At 44.9% G+C, this 25,500-nt stretch overlaps 1 protein-coding gene across 2 annotated transcripts; it reads right to left on the bottom strand.

Annotated features, from left to right (window-relative positions):
• Positions 1–121: 121 nt before the first annotated feature.
• Positions 122–25,413, bottom strand: LOC147890320 (DNA/RNA polymerases superfamily protein). Of its 2 annotated transcripts, XM_087390441.1 has the most exons (14): positions 25,169–25,413; positions 24,795–24,967; positions 24,448–24,621; positions 24,236–24,359; positions 23,877–23,977; positions 23,696–23,782; positions 20,533–20,628; positions 20,315–20,435; positions 13,622–13,750; positions 3,005–3,096; positions 2,775–2,886; positions 1,868–2,024; positions 1,346–1,789; positions 122–1,205 (listed from the first exon to the last, which is right to left on the bottom strand). In XM_087390441.1, the coding sequence occupies exons 1-14, from the start codon at positions 25,224–25,226 to the stop codon at positions 1,091–1,093; spliced, it is 1,983 nt and encodes a 660-aa protein (XP_087246567.1). In that variant the 5' UTR covers positions 25,227–25,413; the 3' UTR covers positions 122–1,090. The 2 variants fall into 2 exon arrangements, with proteins under 2 accessions (XP_087246567.1, XP_087246568.1); XM_087390442.1 differs by lacking the exons at positions 122–1,205; positions 1,346–1,789 and having other exon boundaries at positions 1,914–2,001.
• Between the last annotated feature and the right edge of the window lie 87 nt (positions 25,414–25,500).

The following is a 25,500-nucleotide window of genomic DNA, read 5'->3' on the forward strand; positions in this document are numbered from 1 at the left end:
AATTTCTCCATCGTCCATCTGTTATCCAAAAAAAACCCTTTCATAAATGTTATCCAAAAAAAACCCTTTCATAAATAATCTTGGGGTCAAATTATACTAAGACACACACAAGAAATCCCATACACTACAAGAGGTTGACTGCCAACCAATCCTTTTTCCTCTCCTCATTTTAAATCATGTTAAACTGCTTCGACTGACAGTACACTTAGCATCTCATCTAGAGATTTATCTTGATTACAAGACATCAATCAATGAGAATCACATAATAATATGCAACCAAGCTAGTAGATTCTATCCCTCAGTAGTTTGGCATGTTTAGGGAGCATGAGTGTTCACCAATTGACCTCTTTGAGTTCCATGACATGTCAACTTTGTTGGATGCATTGAAGTAGAGATGCCCCACTTCTTCAACATACCTTAACATGCAGATGACATTATCTGCATTAAAGTGGATACTTAGAAGATGCCCCGTATCTTACGTGCAGATGACATTATCTACATCTACAATTTCAAATGGATGCAGCAAATATCCACTCCATTGAGTTCAAACTATGCTCACTGCCTGTGGTGACATCTTCACACTCAAATCCATACTTGTGGATTCTGACATCTTCTCTGCCTGCTAATGTACCAGACTGAAAGCCTTCCCGAGCCGTTAAACCAGTCTGTTAGGGTCCATAAGCAGTGACAATTGCCCGACACCTCAGGAATAGAGGGATGCATCATTTAAGGGAGTTTGACACTTGATTATAAGATATCTATTGCTATCAAGTGCCAAATACTAGCAGTTTTGGGAATTTCCAGAGCATCTCCCCCATATTATAGCACCTCTTTTATAAATGCAGACCATTTCCTTCTTGTACGAGGACCCTTTACATTCTCCTTGTACACAAACCGCTGATTACCGCAGAATGCCACAATAAGAAAGACCAGTAAGCAGGGAATGCACACCAAGTAATAGGCATGCAATCTGAAACAAAGTTCTCCCATAAAGATTACATTCTGTAAATCAGCTGGCTTGGTATCTTCAATGCCATTCTAACAGCTTCCTCCTGTTTGAATATCCATATTGCAACCAATGTACCCAAGTTCACCCCCCGCATGTTCTTGAAAAGAAAGCATCAATGGGCACATTTCTGCTCTTTTCTTTTGAACTTTCAGGTCTGCCGATGCCTCCCTTCTTCGGTGTCGCTTTTTTTGATGAACTGCAATAAAACAGACTCCAAGAACCTATTTTCAATCCACGCCAAAGCAAGACAAAGCAACTTACGCAATAAACTTCGCCTTTTGACAGGCCCTGATTAAACACCACCACAAGATAGAGCAATTAGAGAGTAAATGTCACCTGTGAAGGCTCTTGTTTTGTTGTTTACAGTCTCCAGATTTCTCAAAATTCCCACTGTTTGAATACTCCTGCTGCAACATTTGAGCATAGTGAAAATCCATGTGCTCCTGCCTTTCATGAGTGAAAGAGGGTGGTATCTCGAACCCACATAACGAGCAATAGTTGCCATCCACCCAATTCATAACATGAGGAAAGTTGGCTGTGTCATAATCACAATTTGTAAAATCTGGCTCAATGTCAAAGACAAACTTATGGGGGGGAATCCCTTTTTTATGGAAGTTGGTTATGTCATCATTCCTTATAGATTTCTCATGCCAGTATGATATTTGATCTCTAGGAGAGACACTGCGAGATGTGCTTGTACATTCGTTCCCAGTTCCTGGACACTGACTTGCTTGTGGATCAGCAAGTTGTAGCAATCTTCTTTTAGGCTTTGGGCTCCCACTACAAAAAATAAAGGAAGGTGCTTGAGTTTTTGCTATTTCTGAAGAACTTGTCAAGAGCAAGGTTCGTTGTACATACCCCTCCTGTGGGACTTCATCAGGATATGATGAACCCTTGTCTCTAGCATCATAATTTGAATCCTCACTCAACTGAGCACAGTTGGCATGCATAAAATCGTAGATAGTCCGTTGGCTTGGATCTGCTAAATCACCCTGGAAATGAGATATACGAAGACCTGTCATTCAGAAATTTTGAGGCTCATTAATTGTCTATCCTCTAGGAGAATCTCAAAACCATTTCCCACAATCCACATTATCAACCAAAAGATAGAGACAAAAAATAAAACCTTGAACAAAGAATCAAATAAGAGTGCACAGAGAGCAAATGGAACAAGACACCTGCATTTGTAAGAGTTGAAATTGAGACTCGAGAGAGAGGGAGGAGGAGAGGAGGCGGGAGGGTGTATGGGGGCGGGTACACAACACACACACAAAATATATATATTTTTATTTATTTTTTCTTTCTTTCTTTCTTTTTTTTTTTTTTCACACACAGAGAGAAATTTTATTAATGTTTTCAAAAAGACCGAAGGCTCCGTGAGCCTGAATACAATTAAAGCTAAGCGGTGGGGCCACTAAAGCAGGCATCCACACCCAAAGCTGATGTTTGAGATGAATATCGATAGAGAGATACACACACAGAGTCTATACGGGAGAGTACACAAATGCCTGTCCGCATGAGAGCCAAAAACACCAAAAGAAAGGGGAGGGAGCTGATCATTTGAGTGACAGAAGCTTGTAGGGACAAACTCCATCGGTCCGCTAAGAATAGAAGAGATGATCTCAAGCAACAGTGTCTCTAGCTGTAGAAAGGCAACAAAGCATACTATGTTGCAGGCTAGGGTAAAACACGGATCGGCCATGGATAAACTGCACGCATACTGAAAACATAAGAAATAGACGCCTGAAGCAATCAGATAACATACCCATCAATCTCAATGACAAAGGCAGCTCTGCTTTCAATAATTTTGAAGCATGAAAGGCCAATTCTTCTTTCTTATGGACAAAGAATGGTAATGACAAAGATCGTGTTCGAACCTGTAGCACAAAACACGAATTAGACATAGTATCAAACAACGAACTTAAAACCAAAACAACAACTGAAGTATTATTTCAGTTCTCAATGTTCAAATGCTCAAAGCTCAAGAAAAAAAACCTCAAATTTAATTGTCTTTAGCTTCAACGTCAGTGTGCGTCCCCGTAAACCCTCAACTGCCATATCTTTTGAGAGATTCTCTGCTATATCCTCTACCAATGTTAAAAGGTGGACAGACAATCAGAATCATCCAAGGACTATAGTCCAAAACAAATACTAGGAGCATCAGATCTTTAAGCCCAATCATGCATCAATCACTTGAGGCACTATCTGTTAATAGGTGAAAACAATTGTGCACCTTTATCTCATCTGCAATGCAGTAAAATAAAGGAGATACATCTTTCAAAGCATGGATCCAGTTGTTGGGGAGCAATCAGCATACGTACTAAGCATGGTTTAAATGTAGCGTAGATAATTACAAAACCAGACCGACATGATACAGTTCAGTGTAAAACATTTAAATACTACCATATCTTATGGTCTTATGATCCCTTAATTCAACTAGGCCATGATTGCAAACTCAGCCTGCATGATTTTAATGTTACTATGGAACTCTCTTCCCTAATGACCAGTGGCTTTCCTCAACTACGGATCACTAAGTAGAAGTTTTATTTTACAAGATGAAGCACAAGCTTATGTACAATTGAAACAAAAGACAAGCTCATTACATGCTGTAAACATGCTTCCAAAAATAACGGCAAAGCCAACCTCACAATCTGTCTGAAAGTTGCCCTCTTTGATTAACATTCTTCAAATCTCAGATACTGGCATAGCTCTTAACACACCACCAACCTCAACAAATCATAACCAAAGAGACTTCCTGACAGTCCCACCACAAATTGCAAAATCGGAACAAACATCTGGACATTGCGATTCAAAATCCCGAAATGTTGCTGGAAATCTCATCTCTCCCCTGTGGCAACCTCATGAATTGAGATCTTGGAATTCAGAACAGTCAGTTATCAAAAACAGCAGAGTGTTGTAATTACTTTGTCCAAGACACTTTTGCAGAAGAGTTTAGTGTCCATAGCATGCGATTTTGTCCCAAAAGTTACTAGTTAGGAAGTTCTCTTTCCACTAAGCAACTCTGTATCTTCCATTATATATCAAACTCCGCTAAGATCCGACTTAGCGGAGGGACTCCATCTTCTCTACTCTATTCTGTGTACTGTGTAAGTTATGCCATGAATTTTTAGAGTTTATCTTTGTACTTCCAATTATTATGCTGCAAACTGTCTATTTTTGCGATTTTCAAAGTTGTAAAGCTGTCGAGTTAACATAGAGAGTTTACGAGTGCATGAAGCACCTCCTATGTCATTCATCATGCCTGTTATCAACTTCTATACACCAATTACAGACACAACTCCTTTATGAGTGCTCTTCCCTAACAAACAACTGCCCACTTGCTATTTCTGGCTGCTTGTACCTTAACGCTAATTCAGTAACTTTATGCTATGACTGTGCTGTCTGTACTTTTGTGCCTTTCAAATGACCAAAAATAGCAAGATGGTCGGAAAATACGTCAGTGCACTAAGAAATCATGGCCTTCAAGATGGACAATCTTGCTTGAACTTTCAACATGGGCTGACCCGGTGACCCCTTCAAGTCAATAAAACGATGCTTTCCACTGAGCTCCAGGCTCTTCTCAAGACGTACTCATAAGCACATCTTGAGAATGACAAATGAACTCAGCTATCCAAGAAAGAAAGCGGATGCAAAAATGAAGTTGCCAATGATAAAGCACCACACAGATAGAATTTTGCGTGGATGCAAAGAACATCTACTACAAATAAGTAATGAAAATTAAAATCCCTCGATTGCGATAAAGATCTACTCCTATATGCAATCGGCTACAAAGCGAGTTTGAAAACTACAAAGAGGTGTACTCTTAATATAGCTAGCCGAAGACTAGTGGCTGAAAGAAAGAAGAAAGAAATTTATTAGAGTCTTCGGAAGACCGATGGGTCTATGAGACTGAAAGAAAACCTGATACAAATCACAATAAGGGTGGAGCTACTGAAACAAGCATCATCACCCGTGCTGAATCCTAAGTCTGATCATACATAATCAAATACATCTGGATGTAACAATGAAAAGAAAAGGACTGGAGCGGAGCGGAATCCTCCGTATGTCATGTCCCCCTGGCTGGTGCATAGCCGGTGATGGGACGCTGGTGCCCGTCAAGGGGTGCCGTGCGTCTCGGTCTCCTGGACGAGGCTCGACGCAAGACCAGAGCCACCGTGACTCCCGTGGGACGTATCCCGGGTCTAAACAATGACGGGAGGTCCCCCAGAGTGATATGTGTGTCCCCTCGATGTCTCGTGTGTCGTGATGCGATCGTCGGGTCGGGGTCTCTATCACGTCGGCGGCTAGAGACTGGACGATCAATGTCACTCGATGGGAAGAACTCTGTGATCCTGCTCTCAAAGGTGCGATGATGTGGCCAAGCCCCGTCGCCTGAGTAAGTACTCTGTATGTCGGACTCCCTTGTGAATGAAGGCCGCAAGGCATCTTTGATCTGGGTAGGCGAGGAATCTGGAAAGGAGCCCGAAGCCGTCTCTGAAGAGGCAGTGGTAGCGACCTCAGATCTTGTAGTACACTGGGCACCTGAAAATAAAATTCTCCTCCTACTCAACCTCCTGACAGTCGCACAATATGCATAAGCGCCCTAGGAATCCCCTCTGCTCTGCCGCTCTCTATGCGGAGGCGGTGTGATGATACCCAAAACTGCCCGACGGAGATCCGTAATGAGTGAGGCATATGAAGCTCAGTGTACCCCAGTGGTGTGATGAATCCCTCCTTCAAAATGCGAAGACAATAATCTCTGTAGAAACTCAGCTTCACTGGAAGCTCCCTCGGCTCAACCAGGTCCTAAAGGTGTGTAGCTGCAGGAGATTCTCTCGAATGACCTGGTTGGTATGTGGCCCAATCGGGATGGTGGGTGGGAGTACCGGAGGGGCATCTAAACTGTACTGAAAAGGAGGTATCCTATCGATGTGGAACCCTAGTCTCACAAACCATCTGTGAGTCCGTGCATACCAGCATCGCTCGTCTCCCTCTGCTGCCAGCCTCATGAAGGAATCGAGAGCCAACCATGGCAACCTCTGTCTCCCTGATGTGCAGTCCCCATATGATCTAACCCGATGTAGATATGTGATGGTCTGAAAGGCTGCATCTAGCTGGAGTGGAGAAGCACCAAACTCGGCCTGAATGATGTAATGTGGTACAGACGGTTTCCCCTGGATCATCCGTGAGAGCATGAGGATCTGCAAGCGCTCCACCCGTGTCCACTCTATCTCTGACATGTCAAGCCCCCAACAAGGGCTACCATACATACCGATTGGTCGGACCAAGGAGTCGAAGAGAAGAGCCTTGGTCCGAGGGTCCTGGAAGTGGGAGTGAAAGCACTGTCTCTCTAGCCGAGCCAGTGAGGCGTATCCCCTGCTCAGTCTGGCCTGCATCGCTGGTCTCATCGTGAAGATCAGGCCGGAGAAGATGACCCCCAAGTAAGTGTATGAGGATACGATCTCAACTGGTGACCCACCCAAAGTAAAAGTAAACTGCTTCCGTTGCATGTTTGCTCGAGAGGTGTTAAAGGTCATGACCTTGGTCTTGCCAAGGTTGACCTCCAAATCATGGGATAAACAAAAAGCCTGCAGTGCATCCAGGTGTCGCTGGAGCCCCTCGGGTGTGGACGACAAGAGTGCCACGTCATCTGCATAAAGAAGAATCCTGATGATGATCCTGGCAAGTGAGCAACCGGTCCCTCCGAACGTATGAAAGTCTCAAGCTCATCGATGTAGAGGCCAAGCAGGGTCGGTGATAAGGGACAACCCTGTTTGACCCCTATGGTACTCAGGATCGGTGATAAGGGACAACCCTGTCTGTAGGCGTGTGATAAGACGAGCTCGAGATACTGTGTCAAAGACTTTGCGGAAATCCACAAAGCAACAGTATACCCTCTCCTTCCGTGATCTGGTCTCCTCAATGACACTCCTGAGTGTGAGTATGTGATCCATAGTCCCATGGTCTCGCCTGAAACCGGCCTGACCCTCTGCTCTGAGCCCTCTCATCTCTGCGAACAGGCTGGCCGATGCATCCAATACAACTGCATAGATCTTGGACATCACATGTCCAATCATGATAGTCCTATAGTTACTCGGGTCCATGGGATCCCCTACCTTGTGGATGGGGGTGATGGTGTTGAGTGTCCAAGTGCGGGGGAAGCCAAGGCAAACAGAATCATTGAATAGCTTTGCTAGGATTGGGGCTAACGTGTCGATCCCATATGCGATAAACTCAGTGCATAGCCCCTCGTGATCCTTAGCTCAGCCATTGTGCAGTTTCAATGTCGCGTCCTTGACTCCCCCTCTGGTGAACAACGTGCTAGTGGTGGGAGGAGGTGTGTGTATGAGGTCTAGAGTGGGCTGGTGTGGGACATCATATAGATGGTGTGCATACGTGTGCCAGACCTCATGTCGGTGAGGGGTGATGGGGACCTACGCTCAAGGAATCTCCGCCAAAAATCCTTAGAGTTGTTGCTGTACAAGATGTGCAGTAGCTCCTCATTTTGACGAAGAAAAGCCTGCTTCTTCCGACGTACGAGACGTCGGTACTTACGTACCGTGTTTGGTGTGTTCGAGAGGTGACATCTGGTTTCAAGTCGGAGCTGTCGGCGATAAGCCTTGCACTCTGCATCGTACCAATTGTTGCAAGGTACAGAACCAAGAGGTGGTGGTCTAGTGGACCATGTGGTGTGGGAAAAGATTTGGAGGGCAGTCTCGTGGAGCATGCCACTAATCAGGGTAGCACGGTCCTCTATGAGTGGTATGTGATCGATGTAGGTTAGGAGTCTGTTTAGGCGTCCAGAGTAGGCCGGTGAGAGGCTGTGATCAAAGTGTATGTCATGGTAGGTGTCGTGTATGTGGTGTGTGTGGTGTGGCTAAGCGTGGGGTGGCGATAATGAAGAATAGGTATGTGTGATCAGCTTCTGGAGGGAGTGGTGCTACGGTGAAGTCGGTGGATCCCATGATGTAATCTACTACACTAGTGCCCCCCCCGTGTGGGAAGCAAGTAAAACCACCTGAGGAGGGCCATAGGTCGAGCCCGTTGTAGATGATGAGATCATGCATCCTGCCCAAATCAAGGAGTGCGTGTCCATATGGTGTAACAGGCCCGTGTCGGTCCGATGAGATCCTAGTCATACCTACTCCGTCCAGGTCCATGTCTGGCAGCATGATAGAGTCGTCTCGGAAGTCCAAGAGTGGTGCATGTCGCGTACTCGTCCTAGCGTTGAAGTCCCCAACAAGGAGAACTTCCCCGCGGGCTGAAAGGTCTGGGATATCCTGATGTAAGGGTGCATATGGCGATGTCTCACCCTCTTCTCGTGCCACTCTGGCGAAGTGGAATGTGTCTGGCGGGATTCGGAAAGTAGCATATTGCTATGAAAAGGTCACGGGTGTCTGTGCGTCGGATCCGGATCCACATGAATCGGGAGTGTGCGTCCTTCCTCTCAATGGAGATGGCTCCAGCGAGGGAAGACCTGTACAATACTGCGACCCCGCCTGATCCTCGAACTCCTCCTGTATCCCTCGTCTCATCCCTGAAGGCTGACTCCCATGTGTAGCCACTAACTATCGGTAGTGGACGCTCTGGGCTCTAGTGTGTCTCCGTGTGAAAGACTATGTCTCGTCCTGTATAAGACTCCGAGAAGTTCCATGGGTTTGACCATAAGGTGCCATTACAGTTCCAAATGGTGCAGTCTAGGGTCTCGAAAACCTGAGTCGCATAGGCCCCGTCCCCCAAGGGGGTATGGGTGGGAGGCCGACGGGTGCCGGTCAACAACCTACCATCTCGGACCACGGCCCATTTTCCCTCCTTGCGGGCAACATCCCGCTGCTGCAGAAGAACTCGTCGCTCCTCAATCTGTAGTGGTGTCAAGTCCTCGTCCATGGACAAGGTGGGATGCTCTCGTAGAGAGGCTCGGCGTCAAAGTGTCACTAGTCGAGCATGTGAATCTCTGAAGCGAATGACTAGGGGCTGCTCTCGGTTGGGATCTCTCCCAACACGCCATGCTCCCTCTATGCCATGGTCGGGGACCCCCATGGTGGTGGTCACAAAGGTAATCACCTCCTCCATGGGCGTCGTAGTGGTGCTAGTGCTGTCTCGCGTGATCCCTCGTATCCGAATGTTGAGGGCCTTCGCAGCCCTCTGCTGCTGCTCCTGTATGGCGGCTGAAACGGTTGCCTTTGCGGGCTCCCGTTTTGCCATGTCCACCCATCTGGTCGTCTCTACTATAGCTGACTGTATCGTGGCTATCTGTGCCTCCATCTCTGTGACTGGGGTCCCTCCAGGTGCTGCTCTGAGGGTCTCGAGCTCCTCTCGAAGCTGTGTGATGTCGTGTCTGAGTCCCTGGATAAGGGTGCCCTACTCGTGAATAATACGGGCCTGCTCCTAGGTGTAATGTGTCAGCTCTGCCTGCTGGCCCGGATGCTGTGTATCTCAGCCAATAGGGAGTCCCAAGCATCTGGCAGGGGCCTAAGATGTCTTGGTCCAGGTGGGAACTGGATCTCGAGAGAGGTTGGAATGAAGGTGGGCTGTTGAGGTTGTATTGAGGGTGGGGACAGTATGATCTGGGCGGGGGAGTGATATGTAGGAGTAGCGAGGTCGGACGAGGTGATGAAGGGTGGCTGACACTAACCCTACTTGAATAACAAGCAGGCACTTTTAATCCAAGTAGGAAAACTGCCCCTCCTATGGTGTGAAAATGGGCCCCCTCGACCCATAGGGGTTTTCCAGTGAGGTTTTATCAACCAATGTTGGAGGTGGTGGCCTTCACCCTCACGTATGCGCGGGAGTGATCCAATGACCTTGGTAGAATCATGGGCCACGCTATTGACCCATGTACAAAGGGAGAGGCTGCTTAGTCCCATAAGCATTAATGACCTATGGATACCAATTGAATTTATAGAGGCGTGGAGCCCTCTAGAGTCATACACTCCCGGGATTTTCGAGAGCTCTCTATGTGGCTATGGGGTGGAACCTGGGGACCCCGCACCCGGTGCATTTTCTGGGATGCCACGTGCAGCCCTACAGTGGTATCAGAGCCTGCATTTCGGCGGTTGTCGCATGGCTACAATTTACCTGTACACTTGCATCTTCGCCCTCAACATCGATGGCCTCCTCCTCAGTCTCAATCGTTGTATTTGATATAGACAAATGTTGTCATCTACACAAGAATCAGAAAAAATGCAACCCAGCACTCAATGCTTCAAATTCTGACAGATACTCTCTAGCGTGCTTGGGGCGACCACCAAAAACAACAGATCTTTCACCACATTGGTTGTTGTTTCTTCCTTCTAGGACTAGTCCTCCTTCCTCTTCTATTGACCAGGTTTCTTCGATTTGCAATCTTTTGCTATTTGTCCAAGCTTGTCGCAGTAGAAGCATTTTCTTTGTTTCTTCTTGCCCCCACTATCCCCTACCTCTTTTGAAGAGTCACCATCAATCTTGGGCTTACCTTGTCCAAGTTTACCCTTGTTTGCCTTTCCTTTTCCTTGACACGAGAAAGGCCTTATCCTGCGCATTGTCGTCCCCGTACTTCTCCGTATCTTCTTCCTGCATGAGCATCGGACCCAGCTCCACATGACTCATGGCTTGGATCGTTCTGCAGTATTGTGACCAAACCTCTGAAGCCTTGGGAAGCATATATTTTGCTAACAACGCAAGTTGATTTTTGTCGACCTTCTCACTTACAGATGCTACTTGATCTCTGACAACCTTGACTTTAATTACATGCTTATTAGCTACATCTCCCCTCTCCCTCTCACATCATCATTGTAACAAATATAAGAATCCAGTTGTTTGTCTCTTACAAGTCATTTAGTGTGTTCCAGGCCTCTGCTGAAGCATCCGCCGACTGACTGTGTGGATTCATTGCATCTGACGTCGTGGTAAAGGTCAAAGGTGATTGCTCTTTGTTCTTCTCCTCCCATTATTCCACATCCTCTGGGTCACCTTTCTTTACGACATCCAGTAGATCCTTGGGTTTCAGTTCCAGCCTCCAAATCTTTCTAGCCACCATGTGGCTCCTCATCTTCACCTTCCAAATTGGGTAGTTGCTCCCGTCCAGCTTGCAATTGTCCCCAAAATTGGGTGAAGGCATTGATAGAAATCGGAACATAAACTGGATGGATAGAAAACTCTGCTCTCTTCTTGAAACACAACCTCCAAGTAGACCTTCTGATCCTCTCCTGTGTTGATCTGTGGGCCCTTGGAGCTTGAAATCGTGAACTAGCTCTAATACCATGTTGGAGTAATATTTCAACATGTACGCCTAGCTCAATCGCTAGCTTTTGGTATGATGTCACAACACGCAGAAGAAAATGAATCATCCACAAGATCACACTAGAGAACTCTAGATCCTACTCAGGATGTGCACGCATACATGTAAATATAAACCACACTCAAATCTGGAATAGACAGCAAGATACAACAACCAATACTTGAATAAGAATGTCCAAGAGAGGACCCAAAATCTATTACACATTTGTTCACTTACAAACCACACTGATCTGAGGCCACAAAGTGTTGCCCTAATCTGCTCCTCTATCCTTCTGCTGTGTGTGCCCCTCTGATGAGAACTTCAGTGGCTACAGGAAGAGCCCAAAACTTTGACTCACAGTTCCCTCTCTGCCTCTGTGTGTTCTGCTCACTACACATGCTAAGGTATACTGGTGATGCTGGTGCTTCTGTCACACCTTACTGGAACCTCTGTCTGCATCTTCTCTAGTGCCTTGGTGTGCTTCTAAAGCCTGGTAACAGCTGATGGGCTGCTATGGCCCTGCTACTTCCTTCTCCAGGTCCTTCTAGTGCCTGGGGATGCACTCCTGAAGAGCCTCAAGCAGTCTACAATGCTGCTCTACCCTGACTGCCCCCCCAAGGCGGCTTTATATAGGGTTGAATGCCCCTGATACTGACTGACTGGGCCTTGACTGGCCAACTAGTCTGCAGTCTACAATGCTGCTCTGCAACTTGCAAGTACCCGACTGCCCCCCAAAGCAGCTTTATATAGTGTCTGACTGGGCCTTGTACTGACCAACTAGTGTGCAGGTTTGCCAATATGGCAGCCTGCTGTAAACCCGACCAGTGACCAGCTCCCTTTGCTGTCCAACCAGCCTCGCCTGTTGGCCAACCAGACCAGGCTGAGGGCAAGCCCTGGGCCCATGTGTGGCCCAACGAATGACCAACACCATGGCTGTCTGTAACATGCAAGATCTTCCCTGAAGGGTGGGTCATAAGTAACCCTAAGGACGATACTTGTATGGCAAAAATGACGAATATGTATACTTGATTTGTTTGGGTTTGAGGCCTTCTTTTAACACCAGGACTTAGGACTAGCTCCTTCCCTGGGTTGCTAGGTCTTTATGTTTAGATCAGCACCAAATTAATTGATGAGAACATTGCCCTAGGTACATACAAGGTATGGCACTATCCATTGATATGAAGCTATCATCTGGGTCAACGTTTGCTTGGGTGTAGCCAATCACGAAACTATTTGAGGCCATTTTGAGGCCGCAGCACAATGCGCTTCTGGGTCCCACATGACAGCCCATGTGCTGCCCATGTGGAAGTCTGTTCATCCATTCCCTTACCACCTAAATTTTTACAGGTGATACTCCCCCTTGCTCTCCTCATTCGGGGCCCAACAAATGGGGAGTTGACCCTTATATTCTGACATATGCTATATTGACTCTCCCTTTCCCACATCGTCAGCAGGATCCTTTGGAGAAGCATTTCATGCATTCCTAAGAAGTATTAGGAGGATATATTGTTTGGAGTAACACGTAGGCATCCCTATATAATCAAGATGCTGACACTTTTCCCACATTTCATCTTGCCTTCAACCCTCACTTTCCCATACCTTCATCTGGATCCTTACAAGAAGCATTTCATGCATTCTTAAAAAGTCTTTGGAGGATATCTCGTTTGCAGTAACACGTAGGGATCCTGCAAATCGAGATACTGGTGTTCATCATTTTGGCAAGCAAATGTTCCTATTTCAATTCAATCTAACCATTCACGAGCTACATCAAGAAACTCACAAATATTGTGCCTATACTAGGTAAATGCTTGCATTGCCTTTTTAGCACTGCCTCCTTAGAGGGAGTGCAAAAGTGGAGAATAGGATTCTCCTTTTATGAATTCCCACATGTAATTATTATTTTTAAACCTAAGCTCTAAATAAGACTAGGAGGTGCTCTATATACGTAAGGTATGTACACTTCCCAATATTCTAGGAGGCCGTGACCATGCACAATTCTGCACTCTTGTCAAGATAAACTAAACCATAAGCTCTAAATAAGACTAGGCGGTGCTCTATATATGTAAGGTATGGACACTTCCCAATATGCTAGGAGGCAGTGCCCACACGCACTTGTGCACTCTTGTTTTCCAATTCATTGGATCACTAGCATCCTTGTAATGTATGTATGGGCAGCTAATATGAAATTTCTAACAATTGCATATTTAATAATCCACGTGAACATATTACCTAAGGGAATGGAAAAAGTATCAGACAAAGTGTGATTGACGTTTGAATGACCAAGAATCAAAGTGAAACAGATTGACGATTTGAATATGCAAGGCTCAAAGTGAAGTCAAGAACTTTGCATGTACCTAACTTAGCAAACAGGCTGCTCTCACAACTTGTTGCAGAGAATGTGCGCTCACAGCTAACACTCTTCCGTACTTCCTCCTGTGGTGTATCCGAACCGCCAATACCCAAGCCGACGGACAGGAAAAAATCTGTGTAAAGAAACAAGACAAACATGAATAAAGGGGATAGAAGATCAAAATAGGTGTATGTCTGTCTGCCAAATGCAATAAATGAATGAATAACAAAAAGGTGTTGCAAAAGAAGAAAAACACCACACCAAGCATCAAACCAGACCATCATGCAAGTAATTGTTTGCCTTGCTATATTAGATGAAATGATACAAGAATCCACTGTGACTTGAGCAAGCATGACAAATTAAAGAACACAAAACAAACATACACTAACAGATGGAAAGGAAACACTGCAGGTTGGAAACAGAGATCTGTCTCAATCTGGGATCTCCATGCAGCTATAGCATATACTACAAAAAAAGGTCCCCCTCTTGAAGACTTTCATAAGGGGATAAGAATGTATTTAGAACCTAGGCTGGAATAAACAAGAAAAAAGCAAGATTCACTACAGAAATTTGTAAATGATGAAGTATCACCAGACATCTAATCAAAAAGGAGCCACCTCTACAATATAACATACTTGAATGAGGCACTCAGAATATCACACAATCTTGGGCACTCGAAGCAACCTGTAAAGAGCATTAATGTAGCCACAGGCATGCACAAATAGAATTGAATCTACCAACAGCTCATAAATAAATCAACAAAGCTATATTTTGGGTATTCATAACTGTGGAAAAACAATTTCTTTCCCAAGACAGGAGCAAGACAATGGCAAAGTACTTAAGGATTACAGAAGACCTATTATATGGAACAATATATGGAACAATAGGTATTTTGATTCAAGAATTCAAACTCCTATATTCCTATGCAATTGCTCCACAACTTGAACCAGTCAGAACAACTTACCAGATTTAGCGAAAAATCACCTGACCAAAGAAAGGATGGGTCCTTCACTCATTCTCTCATTCTCTTTCCCACACCAACATCGACGTGGAGAATCACACTCTCCTGATTCTGAGTGACAGTCCTGATTGTATTGCCACTTGAACAAAGTCTGTAGTGCATGTAAAGATATTCAATATCAAAGGGCACTTCACCACTGTAACTGGATTTTTGGAGCTCTGCTCTTGTATCCTCTGTATCCTTCAATCTCCACGAAGACTTCAAAAGCTTCTTCAGGTTTGATTAATTTAGTGAAACAGTGAATTACACAATCCCAATATGAATGCTTTGCAATTTCACGGCATACTACCTTCATGCCTGCCCCGGCATCCTAATTTGCACACACTTCTGGGTACAATTTGAAGGCAGTGTCTAGGTCTCAGAAGCCACAGGACAAGAACAGGCTCTCACACCATATCTGAATTCAGAAACACAACTTACCCACCTGGTTGGATGCTTCTCCTTTTCCTTTGTGTTTCCACATGACTATAATCATTACCCTTTTGTACAAACCAAGCTCAGGTGTGGTCTCATTGTCAAAAGGAGGTCTCAAATGTAAAAAGTGCCATTCTTCACAACCTCCTATGAGTTTGCAGGGAACAGCACTAGTGCTAGTCTTCCCATTACAAATCCAAAAAGACACCACTGAATACCATTTTGATTCCACGCAAGAACTTGTCAAGCTTGATGTACAAAGTTCTAGGCAATCTCAGATGTGGTCATGTATATCAAACAGCCGAAACTCTAAACATACCACTTGCTATTTAACTCCAATCAAAGGACTTGTCAAGCTTCATTTTCACATTTTTGGGAGTAGAATAACCATAATAATGAAGTAGTTTGCATATTGATTGACTGACTCAATCTGACCTTGTTACATATTAAAAAACTGCCCTATTTGGCATTTTGAATGGTATAGGTTGGCCTTAAAGACCATGCCTCACCTGGGCTTCCATCCACTCATGAGGGTGAAGAAGATTTCTATAAAGTCATCTTTAGTAAGAAGGCCATCGTTCATAGATCCCAACGTGTCACTAGAAGAACTTGTAAAGACATGCCTCCTCTGACAAAATTTGAACCTGTGCAACACACACATCGAACCCTAAACAGACAATCAGTCATCTAATTGCCCATCAGGGGCAACTCAAAATAGTTCACCCAGGAGCAACTACTAATACGACCAATAGAAGTGGCTCACGGCTGTTACGTTCCAGTTGAATGTGATATGGCCTCGGATGGATTGGTTGACATAAGTCAGGCCGTAGGTTAGTTTGCTGTAAACCGTTTCGGCTTGGCTTTATGTATGTAAATATGGTTGGTTAATGGTTTGGTTTGTGAGTTACAGGGTCAAACTAATGGTCAAAGACAAGGTTCTACCAAGGTGCTTGGTTAGGGGACACGAGAGGACTAGATATCCAATATTCCCTATACACGCTGGTGTTCATAGTGATCTTATTGGGGTCGAATGGCTGAGCAAATAAGACCAAATGTTAGTTATATGGATCTCCTATCTATGTGGACAACGGGGCAGGTTCATATGGGGGAGACACTTGGCAAGATGCCAAGTGTGAGGGGTATCTATGGTCTAGGGGACGCTCCTAGGCCTGTGTATTCAATGTGTGAATATTTCAATTCTGTTGTTCAGCAGTTCGGTGTACGTCAGAATCAGATTAGGGGTTTGTTCTTTACAACCGCCTATATACACACATGCCCCTTACAAAATAGCTCTAAAGAGCTCTTGGACCAGGACATAGATTTATGAATCTAAATTTTATAATGTTTCACTTACTTGACTACTCTGAATGGCCTCAAAAGCAAGTGTCACGCTTGAAGCCAATGTGATATTCATCTTCATCATCTCTTTACATGGTCCTCCTCCTTCCTTTACATTGACTGCCATACAATTTGCAGATCAATGAAGACCATGTTTCTCATCATAAAACTTTCTGTAACACTTAGACTCCTTGTGGCACACCAGTATTGTTGATGCAGTTGCGTTTATCTGTTGCAGGCCTTTTTGATGATGTCATCTCCTTCACCAGTAGGGCATGCTCATCAAAGGAGCTGTTTTCTTTCTCTTTAACCGCCATTAGTCTACACACTTCACCATTTCTCATTGGCCCTCACTCCTAGAGAAGCCAGTCGTTGAATTCTAGATTGCAAATTCCTTACGTGTTCCACCATGACAATAGCATTGCACATCTCTAAACCACAGCTATCAACGAGTAACAAAGGAACCACTCTGACAAATTCACGTAGGTACAAGTTTGAGTTGTTGATCAACCCACCACAAATCTTTGTCAGCTTGTCCCAGCAAGCTCTTGCAGATTCCTCAAAATCAATGTGGTGTATGAATTTATCTGACAGACCAAGACCAATGATGGCTAGAGCCCTTTCATTGCATGTTTCCCATGCAAAAAATTTCTTAGGGCAATACACCTAACCTGTTCCATCTAATTCTTCCATTGGTGTTGTTTCAACTTTGTATTTAATATCTCAATTTGATTATGCCAGATAATCTCCATCATATAATTATAGACAAAGAATCATCTATACACCGCTTCCCACCCAACTTTCTCCTCTGCTTTGTTCTTAATCGACACTTGCGAGGAAGTATGTTCTATCTCATGGTTTCATACACGTTCCTGCGGCTGCTGCTGCTACATGGACCTGTGTATGCTGGTGCAGCCTATGGGCAGCTTATACATGGCAATGAAGCTGTCTTTCTTGATTGCAGGTAAGTATATTAGGATGCTCCATTCCTATTCCAACATGTGGCCATCCAAGCAAATGTAAGCCCTTCTGTTCTGAACCTATGACTCTAGCCTTTCTATGGAAGTAGCTACCTTATGTCCTTCAAAGTGGGGCTCACTACCCAGTGAACACCCTTCTACTCTATTGTAGCTAATTGGTGCGCTCAACCGTCCTTGGAAGCATGGATGTGACAACGATCAAATCAGCCTTCTATTGCATTTTAAAGCACCTGCTCAAAATTTCAATTTTGTTAACTTTTACCTCGTTGCTCATATAATGAGTCTAATGTGTTTTCATTGTTGACATCATGGGATGGTCTGGGTCATGCTTCCTATAAATTTATGTGCAGGTTCTGTTGATATTTGAAAATTCCCTCCTACTTGCAAAAAACAAAGTACAAAATCCACCTCTACAACTCTAACTACTCTACCACCCCCCCCCCCAAAAAAAAAGAGCCTTTAGTCTTTTTTTGTTTGTACCATAACAAAACGCGAACTAATCTCTTGCGTTTGGTAACCCAATCATTTACACTGATTGGGTCATTAAGGATGTAGCAAATCCCATCTATATGGGAAGTAGTGCTCCCTTCAAAGGCAAGGTGCCAACCTCTTGTACATATGATGAATAACGATGGTATTTGACATGACGGTCTCTCTTGAGCGTTGCACATGCACACACCGGAGCGTGGGTGGGCTAGAGAGCACGAAACGAGAGGTGAAGGGGAGTGAGACCAGGAGAACTCGCATGCACAGCACACACCACGCACACCCCTGGGGTGTTGGTTGAGGTTCTCGCATGGCTGTGGGGATGCTCACGAAAATGGACGTTTCTTAAACGTCTGGACTCCGATTGAGGCGCGACCTATGCCGCTATGAAGAGCACGAAAGGCTCGTCGTTCCTAATACATCAGCTTGGGCTGAAAGGCTGCTGGTAAAAGAACTTTTGGAAAGAAATCCAAGGGGGTCTCGGGAGCGCAGACTCGCAGAGAGGCTGGCTACGAGTGCACACATTGGGGGCTCGCAGAGAGCATGGATGAGAGGTTATGGGCCAAAGATGCCGACGAGTACGAGCTAGGTGTGGAGGTCCTCATGGTTGGCTGGGACCACAATAGAGTGGGAGCTTGGCAACCTTGTCATGGGGATCGTCTTGTGGAGACGGGCACAATATGTGAAACCTGCAAGTAGGAGGGCGGCTCATGTTGGGTTTTCGGCATGGATATGAGGCGAATGCGAGCTAGCTCGAGATTCAGCTAAGGGGCCAGGGGGTGGCACCTTACACTTGGTATCAGAGCGAAGGATGGGTGCCACTCCAAGGGAAAAGCGGGTAGCAAGAACGGTACGTGACACGGGTGGACCAAGGTCAGAGAGCCCATTGCAAGCTAGAGCGAAGACTTGGAGGTTGGTAGCTATGTGAGCAGTGCACGATAGTGAACCGGTGAGACTTGGCGCGAGGACACGAGGGATGCGAGGAGCGTCGCCAATGGTGTCAAATCTAACCTCAACGAACAAAGGCGTAGCACATGCATGAATGAGATGGCGATAAGAACACAAGGGAACGTGCATCAAGATCTTCACTCAAACATCGAAGCACAAGTGAGATGCAGGGGGCATCTCCAACAGGTCGATCCAACGAAGCGGAACCAAGGGGTAAGTCGATATCGGTAACAATGGGTATGAGCAACGCGGAGTTGCATAATAAGTTTATTCATGAAGAGAGTTGCAACGCAGAGTTGCACAAGTGTGGATCAACAATGGGAAGACGGCAGGGAAGCCATCATTCTTCGACGCAATGCGGAGTTGCAAATAGACAAGCAAAGGGAGGATCCGGCGGGCATGCCACCACTCAGGTACCACGAGGTTCATTGAGAAACGGACTCAATTAATCTCTAGACACATCTTCGGGATGCACGGTGGAAATTTGGCTTTGGAATAAGCTATGGAACCACCGTTAGTAAATGAATGTGTAAATGAATGTAAACTGGATGTATATGCTAGACTAGACTAGACTAGAGTAGCGGGTGAGTAAATGCGGGACAACCGGTGTGACGGTTGATCATGACGGCCTGGACCCTTTGTATATGGCACTTGAAATAAGTTCATCAGGACATGAACTCAATAGGACAGTGGAGAGTATATGGGAAGTAGTGCTCCCTTCAAAGGCGCGGTGCCAACCTCTTGTACATATGATGAATAACGATGGTATTTGACATGACGGTCTCTCATGAGAGTTGCACATGCACACACCGGAACGTGAGTGGGCTAGAGAGCACAGAACGACAGGTGATGGGGAGTGAAGCCAGACGGACTGGCATGCACAGCACGCACCACGCACACCCCTGGGGTGTTGGTTGAGGTTCTAGCATGGCTGCAGGGCTGCTCACGGAAATGGACGTTTCTTGGTCGTCCGGGCTCCGATTGAGGCGCGTTCGGCATGGATATGAGGCGGATGCAAGCTAGCTCGGGATGTGGCTAAGGGGCCAAGGGATGGCACCTTACACCATCTACCTATAGGCTCTACCTCTTAGCACAAGTTCCCAAAACCGAGTCACTGTAGCTCCACATCTTTGGATGAAAGTCACCAATCGCCTGACACTTCTCAATAAAACTGACATTGTTCATGTATTTTTTCTCTCCAACAGAAAGGCATTGGAGATTATCCCTCACTATAGATGCAAATGTACAAAATTCAATCTCTCTATGCCCTGTCTCCTTCCATGCGCAGCAGTCTAAGTTACAATTATATTGATCTTAAAGAAGTCTTCCTATTCCCTTCCCTATCAGGATTATACTGCAAGTTAACATGACTAAGAATCCCAAGCTTTTCAAAAAGGCAAAAACACCCCCGGATATGAATAAAATTTTCTGCAAGCCAAACCAAAGAGCATACAGCATTTCAAAACCCTTCATCACCAAATGCGACAAATGGTTCAGAAAGCTGACACACCTGATGAAATGGGAGAAAACAGAGCTGTAATAAGTGCTCGTTTTTGTATCAAATCGGCACAGACAACAATGTCAAGGACTTCTTTTAATAAATGTTCTGTGACTTTTCCTATACCGCTTACCTGCAGAAATTATAAGAGTTAAATGCACATCAGACCCCAAATTAAGGCAAGATGAACAAAAAACAAACAAACAAACAGATGACATCTGAAAATTTACTTTTCTGATGGGTAGTGATGAGAAAAAAGCTGTGACCGCTCCTTTCTCATTAGGAACAACAAATTGCCCGTTTGGTTTATTCATGTCCGAGCACACCTACAGGAAAACATACCAAAGCAGAGAATTTGTCACCATTGTCAAGTATGCCACAGTAGAAGCATGCTAAGTTCATATTTCTCCATTCACACACTTTGTAACCTCTGTGCAAGTTTTGAGCATTTCTGCTAAAAATCCCAAAAGTCTTATCTCTAGAACCACACAAACAATGTTGATAGTCCAGCTACGATGTTGCACTTTACTTGAGCTTGGAAAAGGCTAGCACAGGGAAAACACACGAATGATCTATAAGAGATGTCTCTACAGTTGCCCAAAAGCAAGACATATCATTTAAGCCTAGAAGTTCAAAAAAACTGACAATACACAGCTGTCTTCAATAGTGACATTATTCATCAGGCATTGTTCAGCATAGCATTATGAGTATTTTTTCCAAAGTCAGGCTTAAAGATTCAAGTTTGACATGCCAATGACATAGCAAAGAGGCAAAGCTATGAATTGTATGAAATAATCTGAAAAGCCTTAAGAGTCCAGTAACAAGATGCCAAGTTCCAAGTGTGGTAAACCTATATAGAGTTGGTAGTAGAAATTATCGGTTAAAGTCACAAAGCTGCTGAGTGCATTAAGGGTTTAAAACTCAAAGCCTAAAGAGGAGCACATGTTTCCATATGTGCTATTATCTTCAGGCTTTGAAACTTACAGATTAACACCAGCACACAGAGCGAAGGTACACTGCTCCTCATTACTCATCCTTGCTGGTCTATACCGCTTTGAAACTTACAGATTAACACCAGCACACAGAGCGAAGGTACACTGCTCCTCATTACTCATCCTTGCTGGTCTATACCCCTCCCTACCAGACTGCTGCCTTCCTAACTACCCCTCTATTGCCCTTGTGCTGCACCTGACCGCCACTCTCCTCATCCTCTCCCCCTGCTATCTACATACCTCTATCCACCTCCCTCATCCTCGCCCCCCTTGCTGCTGCCCAATACTCCCCCCTCACTCCCTACTAGACTACTCAGTTTCTCTCCCCTCACTGACTACTCACATCAATTCACAGCCACTGCTAATGTCCCTAAAAGCCTCTCCTCCCACCCAGCTTTCCCACATTTCTCCTGTTGCTGCTTAACCGTCCCTCCTCAATCTGGCCTGTTTTTCTGCCCCACTCTCATCCTCCGGGCCCTGACCCCAATACCCACCGCTCCTCTCAATTGACGTCTTTCTGCAGTACACATGATTTCAAGATCAACTTGGGTAAAAGCAAGATCATCGTAATCTTCAAGAAATCCTGAATGGCCACGCACAAAGAGCAATTTACCTGTGATGGAGCTCCAGTAGAGATTGTTGCATCCTATACATACCTGGGCGTTCGCTTTTCACTACCAATCTTCATGATACGACCAGCTATGCAGGCCATTTTGAGCAGGCGATATGCCGCACTAGCAAGACTCGAGCGCCCGTTCTTCTGATCCCGGAACCAAGTCTCTCCTCGCTGACTCACTGGTCCGCCTAGCGGGGATGTACGGTAGTCCGTTTTGGGGGACAGATTTATCAGAGACAAATTGATCCCATGTTGAGAAACTTCAGGTTCTGCTTTTGCTTGGATGATCCGCAGCAAGCCATCGGTCCCACAGCAGATCATACTAGCAGAGTTTGGGGCTACCCCTCTATAGCTTGATGCAATCTTCCAAGTGGTCACTTACCTCCATAGGGTCAAGCACACAACATTTGGTAACTATACATGTCCTGATGGGTGGAAGAGATGCAATCGCAAGAAGGCCTATGCTGTTGCTTTGTTGTCTTAACAAGGCTCTAAATGTGGTCCTAGAGGAGCGTGGAAGAAAGATGAGTACCACAAGGGGTACATGGGTATTGTGGCCAAAATATACAAGCATGTACACTGCTAGAACAGGATGAAGAAGAGGTATCATAAATATTCACCTGCGGCAATTGCAAAACTGATTCTTGCCCTTTATGCAGAGCTTAGATCCAATTTTTTGATCGTGAGGCCAAGGACCTGCATGCTAATATTACTACAGAGTGGCTTGATCAATTTTCTGTTCGTGTGACAAAGACCCCCTGACTAAGTTCAACACATCAAAGATCAACAAAGATCAAACCCATCTTAGCATCTTTGAGTAGAAATGCTGTAAATCAGCCGCGTTTTGTAATTTGCCAAGATCCATAGCCCCCAGTCGATATCATCTATTGGACACTTACAGCATCTAACCAAACATACACAAGGCATGGCCAGATAGCTGAGCTCAACCACACCCCTAGGATTCGTGGTCTGTGGGACAGATAATTAATGCTTTGAAGGTATGCTTTTGGAGCTGAAGTGGTGCCACGCAGTGGGATTTCAAGTGTTGATTCCAGATCATCTAGACATTATTTTATTGGCTGAAGCTAGGAAACATGATACACTGAGCTGAGGTAAACTCCTTTTCAATGCCTAGAAAGTCAGCAGATAGAGAGGTATGATTTGACGAAAGGATAGAGATCGTATGATCATGGCTCATTACAACGCCATAAAGCAAATGGAAATGTAGAAGAGAGGTGTAGACTCGCCTATGACTTACACCAACACCGGTGCTCAGCAAATGGTTCAGTCAGAAGTTACAAGACTATGTATATATGCAAATTGTCAGATGTTAAAGACCTGCAGCACAACTGAAACTATTAGGTATTGTGATTATATGGCAGGCTTTCAAAGCTTCCTCTGTTCTGACTTGTTGGATTCGTTGAACATCTTTTGTATATCGAGCGGAAATGTAAGGGGCATGTACGATACTGACTATGAGCATGCACACTATTCCCACGCAGGCTCTCCAATCTTATCTTGATTACATCTTCACACTTGGATCGAATGTTCAAATGTTGCTTCATGATGGCAATGACATCAAGTGTAAAACAGTGAAAGCAAGCACACATTGCAAACTTCAAGATACGGAAAATCTGAAAAGCCAATCTAGGCAATGTAACTTTCAAGCAATTAGAACATGTCATCCCATAATCCCATAAATGTAACCAAGGAAGCGATCTTAATTTCTTTGATTCAAAAGGGCTTAATTAAGTCTGATCTGGACTACATGGCTACTTGGAAAACCTTAGCAACCATGCGGTTGGGTCCCACTCCTGCGCTGCAAGTGAGACCAGTCTTCTCCTGGACACGCCGCCTCAGTTCTTCAGCAACCTTAGGCAAAAGATCTACAGTTAATGCCTTAATTTGTGAGCTCCAAACCATCATCTTGCCAAGCAAAAGCAGTGTTCAGTCCATCCATACTCACTTCTCCTGCACTAATATTCCGTAGACCGCATTGTTCAGTAATATCAAGGTATGCCTCATCCAAACTCCTTGCAAGAAACTGTGGATCGTATTCATGAAAGACTGTCATCATTCACCAACGATTGATACAGCTAAGTCTTCCGCCAAAAGCAAAGCAACTTATCTTGTTTTAAACCATTAGAATGTTTCATGTGTTTCTATTTTGCCGGTACTAAACTCCTAACTAGTGCACAAGTACTGCACTGGACCTTCATGAACTAACGGTCTCGTGGAAAGTATGAAGTGTAGCGTTTCAATAGGACTCCGTAAATCAAGTACTGATCAAAAAACTATCGTACAACATGTTAAAATAAGCATTACCTTCGCGAACCTGCTCACTGTACCGAGAATATTTATCAAAATTTGGAGGGATAAAAATCAAATCTGGACACAGCCTTCGAGCAATGAAACCTGGCATGGCAGCACGAACTCCAAATTTGCGAGCCTGCAGAATCCATGGATGACATGTCACCGTCACAAGCGCGGACGATATTATAAAGCACATAAAAAACTGCTTGATTAGTTCAACACACCTCATAATTTGCTGTACAGATCATCGATGCGCCCCCCACAGCCATCGGTTTTCCAACAAGAGAAGGATTTTCCAAAGTTTCAACAGCAGCATAGAATGCATCCAAATCAACATGCATCCAAGTGCGCAAAAGGTCCCTACTTGCTTCCAATTCTGCTAGCTTTAACTCTGCCATCTTTACACCAGAATTCTCAAAGTCAAACTAAATAAATAAATAGAGAGAAGAGCACCCATCGTGGCATCTATTAACTGTTAAAACTGGGACGCGTATACCTGTATGAAATACACATCTAGCTAAGAAAGTGAGCAAAGAGCTAACTTTGCTTGAAATAGAATTTTAGAACAAACCTTCTCATAGTTTGCTAAGTCAGCGTTAGTAAGCCGAGCAGCTTGGGCTTGCATGTGCTGCACTCGCTGCTGCACTAGGGCTTCTTTCCGTTGCTCGTTCTCAAAATACTTCGACCCTTTACTCATATCATATACCACCTTTTGTACTTTCTCCTTGTCCACGCCATCCATTCCTGCACTCAATTAACATGCAATAATGTGTAAAACAAGAACAATTCGAAGGAAGCGTGTAAACCATCAGCTTAATTCCGCCTGGACAAGGGCCCCAATGTTGGGTTTGCAAACCCATATGTCGTTTGCGAGCTAAGGGCAACAAAGCCTGAATGACCCCCACGGATAAAACGTCGAGTCTTTAATGAGCGCATTGTTCAAACCTGCTTTGGCATTGGTGAAGACGGTGTGATAAGATTGCCAGGGCTGTTCGGAGGCCATGGAGAGGAGAATTGTAGACGTCAAAACTCAGTCCGATGAGAAGATTGGGTTCCCCGCGCAAATGAATTCAAGTTTTGGGTTCGCCATCGCCAGTTTAAGGTTCTTCGGAAGCGTATCCACGAAGACAACAGCCTCACGTGCACAGGTATGCGGGTCAAAGTATGTCTATTACATGTGGCATAAGGCATTTCTATAACATGTGGCATATGTCATTTCTATCACATGTGGCATAAGGCATTTTTATTAGGACCTCTTCCCCCGCGGCGGTGCGGAC

This window comes from Dipteris shenzhenensis, chromosome 19, assembly GCF_047967505.1.
Source record: "Dipteris shenzhenensis isolate YYH24624 ecotype China chromosome 19, Dip_SZ_1.0, whole genome shotgun sequence".
Taxonomy (NCBI): domain Eukaryota; kingdom Viridiplantae; phylum Streptophyta; class Polypodiopsida; order Gleicheniales; family Dipteridaceae; genus Dipteris; species Dipteris shenzhenensis.

Bases quoted from the DNA above. Each gene is read 5' to 3' on its own strand.
- LOC147890320 (XM_087390441.1), bottom strand. From the start codon at position 25,226: ATGGCCTCCGAACAGCCCTGGCAATCTTATCACACCGTCTTCACCAAT. The intron at 23,978-24,235 runs GTAATGCTTATT...GAATGATGACAG, and splicing joins CAGTGAGCAGGTTCGCGAAG to TCTTTCATGAATACGATCCA. The intron at 3,097-13,621 runs GTACATGCAAAG...TAACATTGGTAG, and splicing joins CAGCCTGTTTGCTAAGTTAG to AGGATATAGCAGAGAATCTC.